This window comes from Pelobates fuscus, chromosome 1 (genome assembly GCF_036172605.1).
Source record: "Pelobates fuscus isolate aPelFus1 chromosome 1, aPelFus1.pri, whole genome shotgun sequence".
Lineage (NCBI taxonomy): Eukaryota > Metazoa > Chordata > Amphibia > Anura > Pelobatidae > Pelobates > Pelobates fuscus.
In genome coordinates this window covers 195,845,454-195,864,949 of record NC_086317.1, presented here as the reverse complement: position 1 = coordinate 195,864,949, position 19,496 = coordinate 195,845,454, and the positions used below count along the sequence as shown (strand labels likewise).

At 40.9% G+C, this 19,496-nt stretch overlaps 1 protein-coding gene across 1 annotated transcript in view; it reads left to right on the top strand.

Moving 5' to 3' along the window:
- Window positions 1-513: 513 nt before the first annotated feature.
- LOC134610112 (pancreatic secretory granule membrane major glycoprotein GP2-like) overlaps window positions 514-19,496 on the top strand; it is a 33,574-nt gene continuing 14,591 nt past the window's right edge. Inside the window, exons 1-6 of the mRNA XM_063453219.1 lie at window positions 514-621; window positions 2,599-2,616; window positions 2,752-2,943; window positions 3,028-3,129; window positions 16,709-16,929; window positions 17,073-17,227. Of these exons, the coding sequence (XP_063309289.1) occupies window positions 573-621; window positions 2,599-2,616; window positions 2,752-2,943; window positions 3,028-3,129; window positions 16,709-16,929; window positions 17,073-17,227 (737 nt within the window). The 5' untranslated portion in view covers window positions 514-572. The remainder of the gene's footprint in view (window positions 622-2,598; window positions 2,617-2,751; window positions 2,944-3,027; window positions 3,130-16,708; window positions 16,930-17,072; window positions 17,228-19,496) is intronic.

The window sequence follows — 19,496 nt, the reverse complement described above, 5'->3', positions numbered from 1 at the left end:
AAAAAAGGGTTAAAATACAGTGGAACAAACATAGCAAAAGTATTAAAAGGGCCTCAGTCACAAAGCTCAGAAAAACATTAAAATCATTAAACCTTCATAGCAACAACTAAGCTATTCCCAATAGCCTTCTTCATAACCTGACATAACTGCCCTGAGTCATAATCTGATTTTACTAGGTCCTACCTTCTATAACATCATTATACTATGCTGAATCCATCATAGCCTTGTGTTACAACGGGGTGTTATCCAAGATGTCTTTTAGAATAAAATGCTCACTTATATTACCCAACTGTCTCATTAACAGAAACAAACTAATTTATAAAGTTGTTATTTACAGGTTATCCTTACACATTTATCTTCCTCCATCCAATACACAGCGTAAACATAAAAAAAATCTGACACACCTGTCTTGTAAGGTGCATTACAAAAAAAAATAAGGCAAGTGTCAATTCTCTTCTTACCTTACTAAACAGCCCCTCCCACCTGGCCCTATATAATGCAAGAATTCGGATGCATCTACCTGACTGAAGCTGGTGTCAGAGAAAAATCCTAAAAGAGAAAAGGGTAATATAATGATCTTCCTATGTATCCTAGTCTTGGCAGCTACGCTTATAGAAAAAGGTAAGCGAAGATGAATTACCATGTTCCTATTAATCAAAGGAAACCATAATAATAATTACTGTATGAGTTTGAGTATCTGATGTGTCAAAAGCCCCTATTAACATACAAGCATACACCCCTGCATACACAAACTGGCACTTTGGACAAATACACCCTGCATTCACAAAAAATAAACATACATTTTCATAGATATATACAATCACATTTTGTCGTGGCTAGTAATTTTTATGAACTTTGCAAATAAGCAAATTCCTTTTTTCCCCAAGGGCATATGCATAATGCATACAAATGTAAACTAGGCTGCCTAGATTATAGCTGCACAAAGTAAAATCACTTAAATTAACCTCTACATTTGCACACCTGCGCACACACATATCTGACCACCACACTGACCATCCACCAAAATGCATGTCTGTATTAACATACAAGCATACACCCCTGCATACACAAACTGGCACTTTGGACAAATATACCCTGCATTCACAAAAACAAACATACATTTTCATAGATATATACAATCACATTTTGTCGTGGCAAGTAATTTTTATGAACTTTTTTAGAACACTGTAAATAAATATTCCATTAATTCCATTATCCTTTATTTCATACTGTAAAAAATAAATAAGGTATTTACTAAACAGCAAATTGTGCTCAAATGGACACTCAAAGAACCACAATTATATTTTTCAAATGTAATTTATTTATGTGCTGATTTATCTGCAACTTATATTTTCTATAAAGAAGTGTCATCCAGACAACAATATCCAGTGGGTTTGTTATGCCATGGCAAATTTCATTTCTCAATCCATTGCCATCTATGTCTACGTTCTGGTGCTTATGATAGGAAAATGTTCTGTTCCTATGCCCCCCCACCCCCCACCCCCCATGCTTCTAGAGGAACTATCTTAATATGAACAGATTTAAGATCTCATATGACCTAGGCATACCACACTCCATTTTTTTTTTTTCAAAATGGGGTCATATAGGTACAGGGTCCTCTGAGGAAGCTTGCAATATGGTTAATCCTCCTTTGCTCTCACTGCAGGGCCTGAGGATTCTCCTAGATTGGTGCAATCTGGTCTACATGACTTCAGAGAGGGAGTTTCCCATGGAATCCAAGGATTCCTTAAGAAGCCTTCTCGTGTGGTCAAGTACTGTAGAATACGTTCATAAATAGTATTCTACAGTATATGGCAGTAGTTATCTGCTGCTGGCTGGCTACCGGAACCTAGTTACAACTCTCTCTACTCCCTCACCGCTTGCTTTGCCTTTATTATATAACATAACTTTTGTAAAAAAAACTGTGCCTATCTCTGTATAGCTGTATAGTTTGTGGCAAAGGATGCGGTGCACTTTGAAAGTGAGGGTTAAATATATAGAGTTATATATTCAAAAGAGTTGCGAGAAGAGGAAACAGAAAAATAGAGAAGTAATTACTGGAGAAGGCGGAATGACTAATTTTTTGCACAGGATCTTTGAAAAACCTTTTACAATATCAGACCGGTGTACACCCTGGTTATATATTTTTGCTGATTTTAAGCTAATTTACAAAAAAGGGGGCAATTACACATTGTATTATGAAACCTGTTTAATAAACCTTTTCACAAAAACAAACATATTATAGATGGACCCAAAAAGAAAGGAAGAGGAAGGAGATTTGGTCTCTGAAAGGGTACATTTCCAATTAGGGCATAACCCTGACCCTGTATAGTATTAACAATGGGAAAAAGGAGAAACTATGGTTCCTATCTACATAGAGACAGGGACCAAAGTACAGAAAATACCCTTTGGAGAAAAATGAAATACTAACCAGACAGATGAAATGCTTTTTAAAGTATATATGAAATTGCCTTGATGTAACATTATTTCAGTTCATGCTTCAAATGTTCCCATGCATTTTACCTCATATAGGATTAAAAATAAATAACATGCTCTTGACTATCACACAACTATAACTATTTTATTTTTATTTTGTAGGCTCCGCTGAGTGCTATGGTGAGTGTTGGCTTTTAAAAAAAAAATTAGAATAACAATGTTGATAAGATGTGAAGAGTTAAACATTGCCGTCAAATTATACCGTGTTCACTAATGCCAGTTATGTTCATTTTTAAATACATTTGATCTCTGCAGTTATACCATCTGACTCTGGCCTTGTGATGTGTAGTGACAATTCATGTGGTGGACAGTGTTACCCTGACATTGGATGTTTCTGCAGCGATCAAGCAAAACAATGTCTTCCTACTAACTCTGAATGCACACCACCTGACAACATATGTTGCCCTACGGGATACTTCTGGAGCTCTGTTGATAACTGTTGCACAAGTAAGAACTGCAGAAACAAGTATGGAAGCAGAGGCCAAAAAGTAGAATCTTTTAACTTTTCATCTTTTACCTCTTCTTTTACAGCTACAGCATTCTGCTATCCCTCCTGTCACGCTGATGAAATTTGTGAAAACGTCAACAATGTATCAACTTGTAACTGTAACACAACCAAGTATGCGGGAATTAGTAAGTGAATTTCTGAGCAGTAATTAAAAAAAATACTCTTGTCTCTTGCTCTATGCATATATTGTATTCAATTTTGAAGGAAATTATATAACTATAATATCACAAACTGCCTAGAAATTCAAGTTATACATCTTAAACCAGACTATTAAACAAGGAAAGACAGTTTAATAGAATAATTTAAATCCAATTCAAATAAGGAGCAAAATTTAGGATCCAGGTAGGTCTTCTAGCTAGTACTAATTTGACTAAAATAGGAATGCATCTCCAAAATCGCTAGTAGAACATTGACAGAGAATGCATTGAATTACTAAAGTGAGAATTCAAAGTGAATTTCAAATTTAAGACCAGAGAAGCTGAACTGAAAACATAGCTGACTAAGAGAATTTTTCCAGTTAGGCTAGTTTGACCTTACATTTGAAATTCACTTTAAATTCACTTTGAATTCTCACTTTAATAAATAACCCTGTCAGTCTTCAAACACAGTTCAATTAGCAAAATATATCATCACTATATATCACTATATCACTATATATCAACAAATTGATAATGCTAATTAGCAAAAGACTTGTTTCAAACAATTCGCAACTTGTCCAAATTTTGGTCAATTGGCTAATTCCATAATTCCGAATCATTGTATGTATGAATCACAAATGAAGGTGTTATTTCATTTGTTACATGATTCAGAGTTCCGTGGTGCCAAAAATAGAGCATTAATGGTTATGAAACAGCCACCAGTTGTTGATTTTATTCACAGATCAAGTGAGAAGTGCACGATAGAGGAAAAAAAGGATATATTTGTATTGCTATTTTTTTTTTCTGTTGGTAACCTCTTCCCACTTGATCTGTGAACCACAAGGGAAGAAAATACACATATTAGTGCACTGCAAAACATAGTATTAATATTTATATTATGTATAATTTTGCACTACACGGATAGAGGAGTTTTTATGCCATTTTGCTTCATCTGAATTGAAACCTGATTCACCAGATACATTTTTTTCCAAATGGATCAACTTTTAGCGCATGCTAAAATAAATAAAACATATATTTAAGTATATTTAAACAATCTATTAGCATGCTGCATGCAGGTCACAATAAATATCTCTGATATATGGCATGTAAGAAGTATGGAAACACTAAGGGTAATGGGCTCACATGATTGCTGGTGAAGTGTACCTTTCACAGTGTCCTGGTGGATTTACAACGGTACTTTTTGTACCATTTTCTTGATGTAAGTCCATTAGCAAAATGATAAATGCAAAGTGGTTGTGTGTATCAGGGGAGTTGGATAGGCATAGGAATAGGAATAATGAGATCAATTTAACAACGGAACGTTGGAGAAAACCATTTAAAAATTGTTTAACAATGAGGAATAGCATGAGGGGAATACAGTCACTATAAACACTTTAATAAGGTGAATTGATTACACGGAATAGAGTATTTTCAAAGGGTACCTGCTCCACCGTCACACAATCTCATTACAAAGGTGCATGTTATACCACCTTTTGTCCGCCCTCACTCCTCTCGTAGTCTACACTGATTTGTCCTGCTTAGGGAACCATTCGCCAAGCAGGGCAAACCTCCTCCTGGGCAAATTCCCATAGAAGCTCCAACTAGGGAGTGGGCAGGGGTTCCTGTGGCCAATTTAGAAACATAGAATATGACGACAGATAAGAACCATCTAATCTGCCCAATATTCTAATTTTTTTCAATAGTCCCTGGCCTTATCTTATGTCTAGAATAGCCTTATGCCTATCCCATGCTTGCTTAAACTGCCTTGCTGTGTTAACCTCTACCACTTCAGCTGGAAGGCTATTCCATGCATCCACTACTCTCTCAGTAAAGTAATACATCCTGATATTATTTGTAAACTTTTGCCCCTCTAATTTAAGACTATGTCCTCTTGTTGTGGTGGTTTTTCTTTTTTTAAATATAGTCTCTCATATTCTCCCGTCTCGTCTTTCCTCCAAACTATACATGTTAAGATCCTTTAACCTCTCCTGGTAAGTTTTTTTCCTGCCATCCATGAACCAGTTTAGAAGCCCTTCTCTGAACTCATTCCAAAGTATCAATATCTTTCTGAAGATACAGTCTCCAGTACTGAGTACAATACTCCAAGTGACGTCTCACCAGTGTTCTCTACAATGGCATGAGCACTTCCCACTTTCTACTGCTAATACCTCTCTCTGTACCACCTAGCATTTTGCTAGCATTTCCTGCAGCTCTATTACACTGTCTGCCTATTTTCAAGTCATCTGAAATAATTACTCCTAAATCCCTTTACTCAGATGTTGAGGTTAGTACTGTGTCATATATTCTATACTCTGCCTTTGGGTACATTATATTGCACTTATCCACATGAAATGTCAGTTGCCACAGCAGTGACCATTTTTCTAGTTTACCTAAATCATTTGCCATTTGACTTATCCCTTCTGGAACATCAATCCTGTTGCAAATCTTTGTATCATCAGCAAAAATACATATTTTACCATCAAGACCTGCAATATCACTAATAAAAAATATTAAAGAGAATGGGTCCAAGAGCAGATCCCTGAGGTACCCCACTGGTAACTAGACCTTGCTTTGAATATACTCTTATATAAACGTATGGAGTAATTTATCTTGCCCGCCCCTTCCATGGGAACATAATTGCCCCTTGCGAGAGCGCAACGCCGGGACACGGCACCGCGTTTAAATCCCCACCTTATATAAGCATGTCATGAGGTAGCGCCCCTATCTTAGTTACTAATGCATCCCAGTATCTGGCTGCTGGTTCATTAGGAGTGTATATATCTATCAAGTGTACTGTGTGGGAGTAGAGGGACCCATCAGGAAAATGTACCTTCGTTCTGGATCTACGTCTGATCCCGTTATTCTGATTTGGCATCTATTATGAATAAGAATTGCCACTCGGTTAAATTTATGATGGGATCTGGCCTCATAAAATGTGCAATAGGTGTGATCTTTCAATAGGAGTTTGGTGTGCATGGGAATGTGCATTTCTTGTAGGAAGGCTACATCTGAACCCAATCTTTTTATAGTGCAGAACTTAAGATGATGCTTTTTGGCGCATTCAAGCCTTTCACATTTAAATAAGTAATTTTCAAAGCCATAACCTAAAGATTTGTGGACAACTATAGAATCTAAACATTAATACCCAGTCAGTGACTACAAGACAACACCAATAAGTACAACCTACCATCCATAACCTCCGAACGGTAGGTCCTCTGGCCTGGAGGTTATGGATGGTAGGTTGAGCAGGGTTCTGCAGACCCAAACTGTGAAAAAGGTTGTAGGAAATGTGCTTGCCCATGCTTGAAAGCCAGTAGCTTGAAAGGGTATCCCCACGTGCACCGGACATTCGCCCACCACAGGTCATCTGTAATTGGCTTCCACTCGCGTCATCTCTGCAAGATTATTCATGCTAGATCTTGGAATATAAAGAGGTCAGGGCTTTGATATTTTATGGGGCATTCCCTGCTTTTCCTCATTAAGGCCTTTTTGGTTTGGAAATATAAAAAGCGAATTAAGATGTCCCTTGGTGTATTCAGGTAATTCCTCTCTATACGGAGGGCCCTGTGGGCTCCCTAAATATGCTATTCCAGGAGGACAGGTAGCAAAGGCTTGAGGATTTACATCACTAGATCCATCAGAAGGCCTTCCCCTGCCTTCTCAGGTAGGCCTCACAGGTACATTTAATTGTGTCCTGCTCTATTAGTCATGTCTGCTTTCGCCATTTCTGTGGTCAACATTCTAGTAGTGAGGAGGTTCACTTGGGAAACTGCAGCATTGTACCTGACCATTGTGGTGTTAGGTCGTTGTTCTAGCCTGGTAGTCCACACTCCAAGTGACTGGATCTCTCCTTGGAGCCAGTGTGTGGAGTGTTCTATTTCTCCAGCAAGGTAAGTTTTGACTTTTGCTAGTGTGGTGAGAATCTGGGCAGTATCCTCCACTGTCTTCTTTCCCTCGATCAGGGGTTCAGCACATGTCGGGGAGGCCGAAAGACTAGGCCTGCCACCATCTTGTGAGCATATTGGCATTGCTTGAGAGGCAGCAAACAGGTCTTTCTTAGAGTGCTTCTTGGAGGGTCTCTTATCCATTCTTCCAAATATTTGGCACTCAAGCCTGGTTTTACTGCTGTTGATAGCTTTTTGCAATGCAAGTTTTATTTTTTTTAAGATTCTTTATTTGTATTTTGTATTGTTATAACAGATAGTACATAGGTACAAAATAAGGAGTGAGTTCAACAGGCATTTGCCAACTTATGTTAGATCATGGCATCGACATTCAGTTGTGATTGTGGGAGAGAGCCTGGTGGTATGATGGCAGCCCCATAATAGGGTTGGTGCATTGTCTGTTGACCAAGGCTCCGTTAGTGGGTGGCTAGCCCAAGTATTTGATTCCCTGCTGATTTTGAATGCTTGCCCACTGACAAAGAAATGATCAGTCTATAATTTTAATGATAGGTGTATTTTAACAGTGGAGACAGAATAACAAAAAAAAAATCCAGAAAAATGCTTGTCAAAAAAGTTATAAATTGATTTGAGTGAAATAAGTATTTGATCCCTTCGACTTTAGTACTTGGTTGCAAGACCCTTGTTGGCAATTACAGAGGTCATACATTTCTTATAGTTGGCCACCATGTTTGCACATATCTCAGGAGGGATTCTGTCCCACTCCTCTTTGCAGATCCTCTCCAAGTCATTAAGGTTTCGAGGCTGATTTTTGGCAACTCGAACCTTCAGCTCTCTCCACAGATTTTCTATGGGATTAAGGTCTGGAGACTGGTTAGGCAATTACAGGATGTTAATGTGCTTCTTCTTGAGTCACTCCTTTGCTGCCCTGGCTGTGTGTTTTGGGTCATTGTCATGCTGGAATACCATTTTCAATGCCCTGGCTGTGGGAAAAAGGTTTTCACCCAAGATTTGACAGTACATGGCCCGTCCATCATCCCTTTGATGCGGTGCAGTTGTCCTTTACCTTTAGCAGAAAAACACCACCAAAACATAATGTTTCTACCTCCATGTTTGACAGTGGGGATTGTGTTGAGTCATAGGCAGCATTCCTCCTCCTCCATACATGGCGAGTTGAGTTGATGCCAAAGAGCTCAATTATGGTCTCATCTGACCAGTGGCGTCGCTAGGGGGGGCCAGAGGGGGCCATGGCCCCCCTACATCATGCTGTGCCCCCCTTGGGCCCCCCCAAATGCCAGCAACCTACTGGCTATGTGTTTAAATTATATTCCCTTGGGCTGTAACAGCCTGTTACAGCCCGAGGGAATTCAGGGCAGAGCAGCTGGAACGGTGCAGGGGGCTGTCTGGGGCCAGAGGGAGCACTGACAGGCTCCCAGGCACAGCCCCCCCCCAAACAAAGTCCTGCCTCCCCCACACAAGCCCCGCCCCCGCCGTAAAGCAGCAGCCCATGCTGCTGCTGGAAAGCATGGAAGATGGCTGCCTGACCCCCAGCAACAGGCTCCAGTGACAGGTAGGCTTAATGTGCTTGTGTCTGTGTGTGTGTGTGTGTGTGTGGTGTGTGTGTGTGTGTGTGTGTGTGTATGTGTGTGTATGGATTCAGCAGTCTGTGTGTGTCTGTGTGTCTGTGTGTGTGTGTGTATGGACTCAGCAGTCTGTGTGTCTGTGTGTGTGTGTATGGACTCAGCAGTCTCTGTGTGTGTGTGTGTGTATGGACTCAGCAGTCTGTGTGTGTATGGACTCAGCAGTCTGTGTGTCTATGTGTGTATGAACTCAGCAGTCTGTGTGTGTGTGTCTGTGTGTGTATGTACTCAGCAGTCTGTGTGTCTGTGTGTGTATGGACTCAGCAGTATGTGTGTGTGTGTTTGTTTATGGACTCAGCAGTCTGTGTCTGTGTGTGTGTGTGTGGACTCAGCAGTATGTGTGTATGGACTCAGCAGTATGTGTGTGTATGGACTCTGCAGTCTGTGTGTCTGTGTGTGTGTATGGACTCAGCAGTCTGTGTGTCTGTGTGTGTGTATGGACTCAGCAGTCTGTGTGTGTGTATGGACTCAGCAGTCTGTGTATCTGTGGACTCAGCAGTCTGTGTCTGTGTGTGTATGGACTCAGCAGTCTGTGTGTGTATGGACTCAGCAGTCTGTGTGTGTGTGTATGGACTCAGCAGTCTGTGTCTGTGTCTGTGTGTGTGTGTATGGACTCAGCAGTCTGTGTATCTGTGGACTCAGCAGTCTGTGTCTGTGTGTGTATGGACTCAGCAGTCTGTGTGTGTATGGACTCAGCAGTCTGTGTGTGTGTGTGTATGGACTCAGCAGTCTGTGTCTGTGTCTGTGTGTGTGTGTGTGTGTGTGTGTATGGACTCAGCAGTCTGTGTGTCTGTGGACTCAGCAGTCTGTGTGTGTATGGACTCAGCAGTCTGTGTGTCTGTGGACTCAGCAGTCTGTGTCTGTGTGTGTGTATGGACTCAGCAGTCTGTGTGTGTTTGGACTCAGCAGTCTGTGTGTGTGTGTGTGTGTGTGTGTGTAGGGACTCAGCAGTCTGTGTGTGTATGGACTCAGCAGTCTATGTGTGTGTGTATGGACTCAGCAGCAGGACCGCCATCAGGGCATTACAACCATAACGGTTGTCATGGGCCCAGCGGTCCTGGAGGGCCCGAACTACTCTGGCAGTCCGAGCCCCACATCCCTTATGTGCACTTATATATATATATATATATAGCAATTTGTGCTATATATATGTGCACAGAGGGCTCCCTGCTACCTGTACATTGAAGATGGGGCCCAGCAGCACACTCTGTCCTCCTTTCCAGCTGCTCTCTGTCTAACTTCCCTACACCCAGCACGCAGACCTGTCTCGCAAGAGTTAGTCAGAGCGGAGCTGGAAAGTAAGACAGTGTGTGCTGCTGGGCCCCCTCTTCAATGTAACGCAGCTGGTTAGCTCCACCATGCCACCGGACCACCAGGGAATGAGATCTCCCCCCTTCCTGGCACGGTAAGAACCAGGGAGGGGGAAAAAAAATTTAAATTTACAGAAATAAATAAAAAAAATACTCCCCTCCCCCCTATTTTACACACACACTGCATCCTTACAAGCACACACTCTGCACTACACACACTACATTCACTAAACACACTCCGAACTACACACACACACACACATTCACTAAACACACTTTGCACTACACACACACACACTACATTCACTATACACACGTTGCACTCACTACACACTACATTTACTAAACACACTCTGCACTACACACACACACACACACACACACTACATTCACTAAACACACTTTGCACCACACACACACACACACTGCATTCACTTTACACACGTTGCACTCACTACAAACACACTACATTTATTAAACACACTTTGCACTCACTACAAACACACTACATTTACTAAACACACTTTTGCACTCACTACAAACACACTACATGCTCTATACACACTACATGTACTATGCACACTACATCCACTACAAAAACACACACTCTGCATTCACTATACACACCTACATTCACTACACACACACTCTGCATCTAATGCATGCATACAAACATTACATACATTACACAAAGGTACAATCTGCATCCACTATACACAATGCATCCATGACACATATACTGCATCCACTATACACACTGCATCCATGACACACATACTGCATCCACTACACACATTCTACATCCACTATACACACTGCATCCATGACACACATTCTACATCCACTATACACACACGCACACACACACTTCATCCTTGTGGGCAGACTCAGGGCTGGCCCTGGGGGCCCAGATCTTGAGCTGTGTCAGGGGCCCTAAAATTTCTGATGGCAGCCCTGCTCAGCAGTCTGTGTGTGTGTATGGACTCAGCAGTCTGCGTGTCTGTGTGTGTGTATGGACTTAGCAGTCTGTGTTTGTGTGTGTGTGTGTGTGTGTATGGACTCAGCACTCTGTGTGTGTGTGTGTGTACTCAGCAGTAAATGTGTGTGTATGGACTCAGCAGTCTGTGTGTGTGTATGGACTCAGCAGTCTGTGTGTATGTGTGTGTATGGACTCAGCAGTCTGTGTATGTGTGTGTGTATGGACTTAGCAGTCTGTGTATCTGTGTGTGTGTATGGACTCATCAGTCTGTGTGTGTGTCTGTGTGTATGGACTCAGCAGTCTGTATGTGTGTATGGACTCAGCAGTCTGTGTGTGTGTATGGACTCAGCAGTCTGTGTGTGTGTATGGACTCAGCAGTCTGTGTGTGTGTATGGACTCAGCAGTCTGTGTGTGTGTATGGACTCGGCAGTCTGTGTGTGTCTGTGTCTAGGACTCAGCAGTCTGTGTGTGTATGGACTCAGCACTCTCTGTGTATGTGTGTGTATATGGACTCAGCAGTCTGTGTGTCTGTCTGTGTGTATATGGACTCAGCAGTCTGTGTGTGTATGGACTCAGCAGTCTGTATGTCTGTGTGTGTGTATGGACTCAGCTGTGTGTGTGTTGGACTCAGCAGTCTTTGTGTAAGTGTATAAATCAGCTTGTGTGCATTCAGCAACGTCTGTGCATTCAGAAATCTGTGTGTGTGTAATCAGAAGTCTATCAATAATTAAAAATGTTATTCCTGTGAGTTGTTGTGTAGGAAGGGCCCCAGTGCACTGCTTTGCCCGGGGGCCCTTAACACTGTTAAGATGGTACTGCTTGTGTGTGTCAGTGAGCTTCTATTTATTGAGCATGTGTGTGTCCCTGAACTTCTTTGTAGTGAGCCTTGTGTTTATACAAGTGAGTTTGTCTGTAGTAAGCCTGTGTGCGAGTCAGAGACTTTTTTGTCTGTCAGTGAGCTTGTGTGCTCACTGTACTGTATATATATATATATATACCTGTAGGAATGGCATACATTTTTTTCCAGGGCTGCTTTCCAGTTTGGCTCTGCCAGCGAGTGCGCTTTACCGCTGAATCATCTGTGTGAGCTGCCGCACACTTTAGCCCTGTTACACGCATCTGGGAGCTGCTGTTGACAGGTACTTGTAGTCTAGAGATTGGGACATGGGGTATATGCTCAGCTATCTGTATAATACTATAGTGCTGTTCTCTGTATAATACAGGTCTGTGTCTGTATAATATCCTGGGACAATCAGTGTTCCCTGTATAGTGCTGCTCTCTGTCTTGGGATATTATACACAAACAGATCTGTATTTACAGAGAGCAGCAGTGGCGTACATACCGGGGTCGCAGGAGTCGCGGCTGCGACCGGGCCCGGCCCACCAGGGGGCCCGGCCGCAGTGCGACCCAGGTATGTATGTCCCTGGGCCAGCCTCTTCTCCTGGGAGGCCCAGGAGCCGGCCACCTCAGGGCCCCCCGAGGCTGGCCCTGCTGTCACCCGGCTGGCCGGTCCTGCGGGCGTGCGAGGGAGCACTGTCTCCTGAGTGCTTCCTCTTCAGCTCCCTCGCGCACCGCACTGATACCGGAGCCGGAAGATGACGTCATCTTCTGGCTCCGGCATCAGTACGCGGCGCGCGAGGGAGCTGAAGAGGAAGCACCCAGGAGACAGTGCTCCCTCACGCGCCCGCAGGACCGGCCAGCCGGGTGACAGCAGGGCCAGCAACACCACTGGACCCCAGGGAATCCCCTCACTTCTCCCACAGGTAAGGAGGCTGGGGGGATTAAAAAAAATATGTTAGTGTGTGTTTGTGTGTGTTAGTGTATGTTAGTGTGTGTGTTAGTGTGTGTGAGTGTGTGTTAGTGTGTGTGAGTGTGTGTGAGTGTGTGTTTGTGAGTGTGAGTGTATGTTAGTGTGTGTGAGTGTGTGTTAGAGTGTGAGTGTGTGTTAGTGTGTTAGTGTGTGTGAGTGTGTGTTAGTGTGTGTGAGTGTATGTTAGTGTGTGTGAGTGTGTTAGTGTTAGAGTGTGTGTTAGTGTGAGTGTGTGTTAGAGTGTGACTGTGTGTTAGAGTGTGAGTTAGAGTGTGTGTAAGTGTGTGCTAGTGAGTGTGTGTGTTAGTGTGTGTTAGTGTTAGAGTGTGAGTGTTTGTTAATGCGTGAGTGTGTGTTAGTGTGTGTGTGAGAGTGTTAGTGTGTGTGTGTGTTAGTGTGTGTGTCTGTTACTGAGTATGTTTGTGTGCGTCTGTTAGTGAGTGTGTATGAATGTCTGTCACTGAGTGAGTGTCTGTCAGTAAATGTGTGCATCTGTTCATGAAAGTGTGTGTGTCTTAAGCACTTACCTTTCTCCAGAGCTGGACTCCCTTGGCGCTGGGAATCTCTCTGCCCCGATCCGCCTCTCAGCTCCGAATGCGCATGCGTGGCAAGAGCCACGCGCGCATTCAAACCGCCCATAGGAAAGCATTACTCAATGCTTTCCTATGGACGTTCAGCGTCTTCTCACTGTGATTTCCACAGTGAGAATCGCAGAAAATCCTCTAGCGGCTGTCAATGAGACAGCCACTAGAGGCTGGATTAACACTCAGTGAAACATAGCAGTTTTCAGCTGCAGGGCTAAAGGGACACTCCAGGCACCCAGACCACTTCTGCTCATTGGAGTGGTCTGGGTGCCAACTCCCACTACCCTTAACCCTGCAAGTGTAATTATTGCAGTTTTTTTTTAAACTGCAATAATTACCTTCCAGGGTTAAGTCCTCCCCTAGTGGCTGTCTACTAGACAGCCACTAGAGGGAACTTCCTGGTCCCTAGCACAGATTAACAGTGCTAGAGCGTCGCTGGATGTCCTCACGCTGTGTGAGGACCTCCAGCGTCGCTCTATACCCCATAGGGAAGCATTGAAATTCATTTTCAATGCTTTCCTATGGGGTGCGCTAATGCGCATGCGCGGCATTACCGCGCATGCGCATTAGGTCTCCTCGGCCGGTGGGCGGGATCAGTCTTGCCCATCGGCCGACAGAGGAAGAAGGTGGAGCGGCGGGGGAGGAGCGGGCAGCGACGTGGGACATGTCGCTGCCTCAGGTAAGTCACTGAAGGGGTTTTCACCCCTTCAGCAACTGGGGATTGGGGGGTGGGAGGGAGAGGGACCCTCCAGTGCCAGGAAAACTGATCGTTTTCCTGGCACTGGAGTTTCCCTTTAAAACTAGAGACCTGGCACCCAGACCACTTCATTGAGCTGATGTGATCTGGGTGTCTGTAGTGGTCCTTTAAGTGTATGTGTTTATGCATGCACTGGCGTACATACCATGTGTTGTGGCCCCAGCCCGCGCAGAGTAAGCGCGCGCGCGGGGGGGCCCACGGATCAGTTTTCGCACCGGGGCCCCATTGGTTGTGTGTACGCCACTGGAGAGCAGCACTATACAGGGAGCACTGACTGTCCAAGGATATTATACACACAGTCATGTATTATACAGAGAGCAACACTATACAGGGAGCACTGACTGTCCCAGGATATTATACACACAGCCATGTATTATACAGAGAGCCGCACTGTACAGGGAGCGCTGAATGTCCCAATGTCTCAAATGTTGGCAACTATGGCACTATATCAAGGGAATTTTTTTTTTTTTTAATAATCCCTGGTGGAAAATAATGAATCCTCCACCAGGGATTATTAAAAAAACAAAAAAACACATGGTGTCGGGGGCGGGGCTTAACATGTGGCAGGGGCGGGGTCAAACTGCGGCGAGGGCGGGGTTAAACGTGCCCCCCTACTTTTGGCCCTGGCCCACCATGTGCCCCCCCTAAAAATGAATCCTAGAGACGCCACTGCATCTGACCACAACACTTTCACTCAGTTCACCTCTGAATCATTCAGATGTTAACTGGCAAACCTCAGATGGGCATGTACATGTGCTTCCTTGAGCAGGGGGACCTTGCGGGTGCTGCAGAATTTCAGTCCTTTACGGCGTACTATGTTACCAATTGTTTTCTTGGTGACTATGGTCCCAGCTGCCTTGAGATCATTAACACGATCCTCCCGTGTAGTTCTGAGCTGATTCCTCACCGTTCTCATGATCATAGAAACTTCACAAGCTGAGATCTTGCATGGAGCACCAGACCGAGGGAGACTGACAGTTATTTTGTGTTTCTTCCATTTGCGAATAATCGTACCAACTGTTGTCACCTTCTCACCAAGCTGCTAGGCGATGGTCTTGTAACCCATTCCAGCCTTGTGTAGGTCTACAATCTTGTCCCTGACATCCTTGGACAGCTCTCTGGTCTTGGTCATGAGGGAGAGTTTGGAATCTGATTGATTGATTGCTTCTGTTGACAGGTGTCTTTTATACAGGTAACAAGCTGATATTAGAAGCACTCCCCTTAAGAGAGTGCTTCTAATTTCAGCTTGTTACCTGTATAAAAGACACCTGGGAGCCATAAATCTTGCTGATTGATAGGGTATCAAATACTTATTTCACTAATTGACATGCAAATCAATTTATAATCATAACTCTTTTGACAGGTGTTTTTCTGGATTTTTTTTTTGTCTCTCACTGTTAAAATACACCTACAATTAAAATTATAGACTGATTTATTTTCATTTCTTTGTCAGTGGACAAACGTTCAAAATCAGCAGGGGATCAAATACTTTTTTCCCCTCACTCTAGGTGCTGTATGGGTGTATGTGTTGTTTGCAGTGCAATTTGAGTGGTGCTTCACCCAGACAAGTCCTCGGTCAGGTGACACATCCCCCCCTCCCAATACATAAATGTCTACTTAGCAGAATTTCTACTTAGCAGTCAAATAATCAAACTATAGTTGTAGGTGTGTCAGCTATGATAGAGACACCAATCTGAGTGTCATCAGAATACTAATGGTAATACAATTCATGCCTCCAGATGTTCCAAGACTGAATAGAGGGTGAACCACTACCAACTCTGAGTTACCCCAAAAGGAGACTCATTGCAATGCAAGGTCTCCTACCCTAGCCTAGTGTACGAGTTGTTACAGAAATACATTTATCAGTGGTGCAAAGGCACCTAAGAGAGCAACATGAGAAATAAAGCTGTGTTTGTCTGTGAAAAACTGCTCATCATCCACAACACATACTGAAGCAGATTCTCATGAGCCTGTGTTAAAAATGTGACAAAAAACGGATAACCATAGTTAGTTTTGAAGCTGTAAAGATACAATTTTTTTTACAACCTTCCACAAAACTTGGTGGTAGCATAGCAATAGTCCTGGTAGAAACTGTAGCATTTGTTTTAACCCCTTAAGGACACATGACATGTGTGACATGTCATGATTCCCTTTTATTCCAAAAGTTTGGTCCTTAAGGGGTTAAAGCAGAACAAACTCTTATGCTGTTTAGTGGACCTCAGAGATATGGCATCTAATACATGGCACATCATTTTGCCACACCATCTTTTTTACAAATCACTATAGATTCTAGTAAACAAGCCCAATCTGACTGGCCCAAACTTCTTCAGGCATAGTGAGACTATTCAGTCTGTCATGGAAGATTTATCACCGGACTAACACATTCATGACAACAGGCTCTTTTATTACTCACTAAAATGTATTTTAAATTTTTTGTTGTATATATACTACACATACATCTTGACATATTAAATAACAAGACAATAACAAGCAACTTCACCTAGTTTAAGTCTAGAATAAATAAAATAACTGTCCAATCCTAAAATTAAAACATTTCTGTTTTTTTTTTTTTTTTTTATTTACAGAGATTTCTGCCTTGGTTCCCTCAGTACACTGTGACTCTAAAGTAATGGAAGTGTCTATCAACAAGTGTCTTGTGACATCTCTTGGATTTGATTCCACAAGCTTAACTTTGAATGATGCCTCACAAAACTGCTCAACTTTGTATCCAACTACAACAGACAATGTAACAGTAGTGACCTTGCAATCTAAACCAGTGACAGGGTGGTGTGGGACTGTGATGAAAGTAAGAAATATTTTCCCAGCCTTTTAAAAAGAAATATATCCATTGTGTGCATTTTATATTCATTACATTGACAGTGGCTGTACAGTGCTAGGATCTATATTTTCTTGTTATTATTCCATAAGTGCCTTTTCTTTGTTTTTCAGACTGACAGCTCCAAGGTGTATTACACAAATACTCTTCACATTGGCATTCTGAATAAAACCATCATCACAACAAATCCTATCAACATCTCCTTCACCTGCTCTTACAATCTGACTATGCAAACCAGTTTAGTTGCTGCGCTCCATCCTGTGCTTAGGTGAGAATTGGCAGTTTTGCAAGAGGCCATACTTTTAATAATTTTAGCATTGGGGACTTTTCAAGTTGGTACAAATATCTCAATGCACATTCCATTGGTGATTACTTTACGTTTAGCAATTCAGCACAAATGCTTTGATAAAGTGTTTTATTTGGCAAATAAATCACACAAATGGAGTCAAAGGAAAGTAGAAATTGATATGCTTAATTCTAGATAAATGTAATATGTTTATATTTTCACATAATTGAAATTAATTTTATTCTGAAAACCAATATATATGTTTCTAGTCACTTTGTAGTGTTTTATAGTTTTGTTTTATATAAATAAAATGCAAGGTTTGTTGATGACTTTCTTTTTTTTTTTTTTTTGCTCTTTTTATTGTTTTTATCACAAATAACATACATTTAAATACAAAAAAGCAATATGCACATTTATATACATTTGGTTTGTTTCAGAACGATATCTTTTCACTTAACTGAATTGCCAAGCGTCTATATGATATCAAACTTTAACATATTGATCATTACATACATTTAAAAGGAAAAACATTTCCGAACAGGAGCGTCTTTAATTCTGTATTTATCTTGATTATAATTCTTCATTTTAATATTCATATTATTGTTATTTATTGCACAGGAATAAATTAGTATGTTTTATTTGATTCTCTCATTTCATTTTTTCCAACCACGTTTCAAAAATGTTTTGCTTCTCAGTTAAATATATAATATTTATGGACAAATCTTTTTCCTATACGTATTTGATATTTTAATTGATTAAAAAAGAGATTTTTTTTAAACGGATTGCTGGATTTTCAATTAATGTTTATCAATATGTTTGAGGCCATAAGACAATATATTGCTAGGCATTTTAGATATTTTGTTGCTATGTTCCATTTAGTATGTAATAATGCAACTGCAGGTCCCCATATTAGATCTCTACTTGATAAGCTTTTTAAGTAGTTATAGGCCCAAGTCCATAAATGTTTAACCAAAGGGCAAGGCCACCATTTATGAATAAATGATCCAACTGGATTGCCACATCTCCAACAGTTTGGAGCATAATCAGGGTACATCTTGCATAATTTAGTGGGTACCAGATATAATTTAGATATAATTTTAAATTGCCATTCTACCAGATTTAGACAATGAATATTCTTATGTAGTTGTGTCAATATAGTGCACCATTCTGTTTCTGATATTTCAAATTTTTATTCTTTATTCCATGAGTTAATTATTTTTATTGGTTTGTTGTTACCTCTAGACATTATTTTGTTGACCTTCTTACATAAAAATATCTCTTCTATATATTTAGAGCATTGTGAAGAACTATTTAGTAGGGTTGTATTTAAAGAGTGTTTTATTATTAAATAAGTAAAGATTTCTTTGTTTGGAATTTGATATTTTGATACAATATTGGAAAATGCTTAAATTTGATCGTCTCAAATTATATCTGCTATAGTGATTTCATTAGTATTTGTCCATTTTTTAAATGACATTACTTCTATATTATCTTCTAATAAGACCAGTCTACATGACTTTGGCATTTTCTGATTTAAACCAAAAGTTTTTTTTTTATGTATTCCCATATTTGAATAACTTGAGCTAAAAGTAGCGATTTATCTTGAATTAGTTTTTTATATTTTTCTTCTACTATTACACCATAAGTAATATTCTAGTCTTTCAACACCCACTGCTTCCAAATCAATAATATACCATGGCTCTGTTAACATTTGATTCTTCCTGTAATTTATGTATATGGCCTATTATGTTAGCATAATATAAATGTTCAATGATATGATCATTTAATCCCCCTTTTCTGTATTTTATTGCTAAGACTGCCAAGCTAATCCTTGTTTTTTTACCCTTCCATATATATGATAAAAAAACTAGATTGAATCATTTGTAAAGAATTGTTTGAAATTTTAAAAGGAAGCATCATAATTGGAATTATAAATGAGTTAATGGTATTAATCCTGCCAAACCAAGACATATCTACTGATCTCCAATATTTCAGTGTCTTATTTGTATATTTTAATATCTTTAGGATATTTATTTCCATTGTCCTCTCTACTTGTACAGGGATTATTACTACCAAGTAATTTAATTTTTGTTCATATAAATTTTTATTTTTTTACTTATTTCCTCAATTGTTTGATTATTTATATGTATAGACATTGCAGTAGATTTAGTAACATTTAATTTATAATTTGATATGTCACTATAATTTTTTACCTCTTGTAGCAAACAAGGTAGAAAAGACAAGGGTGATG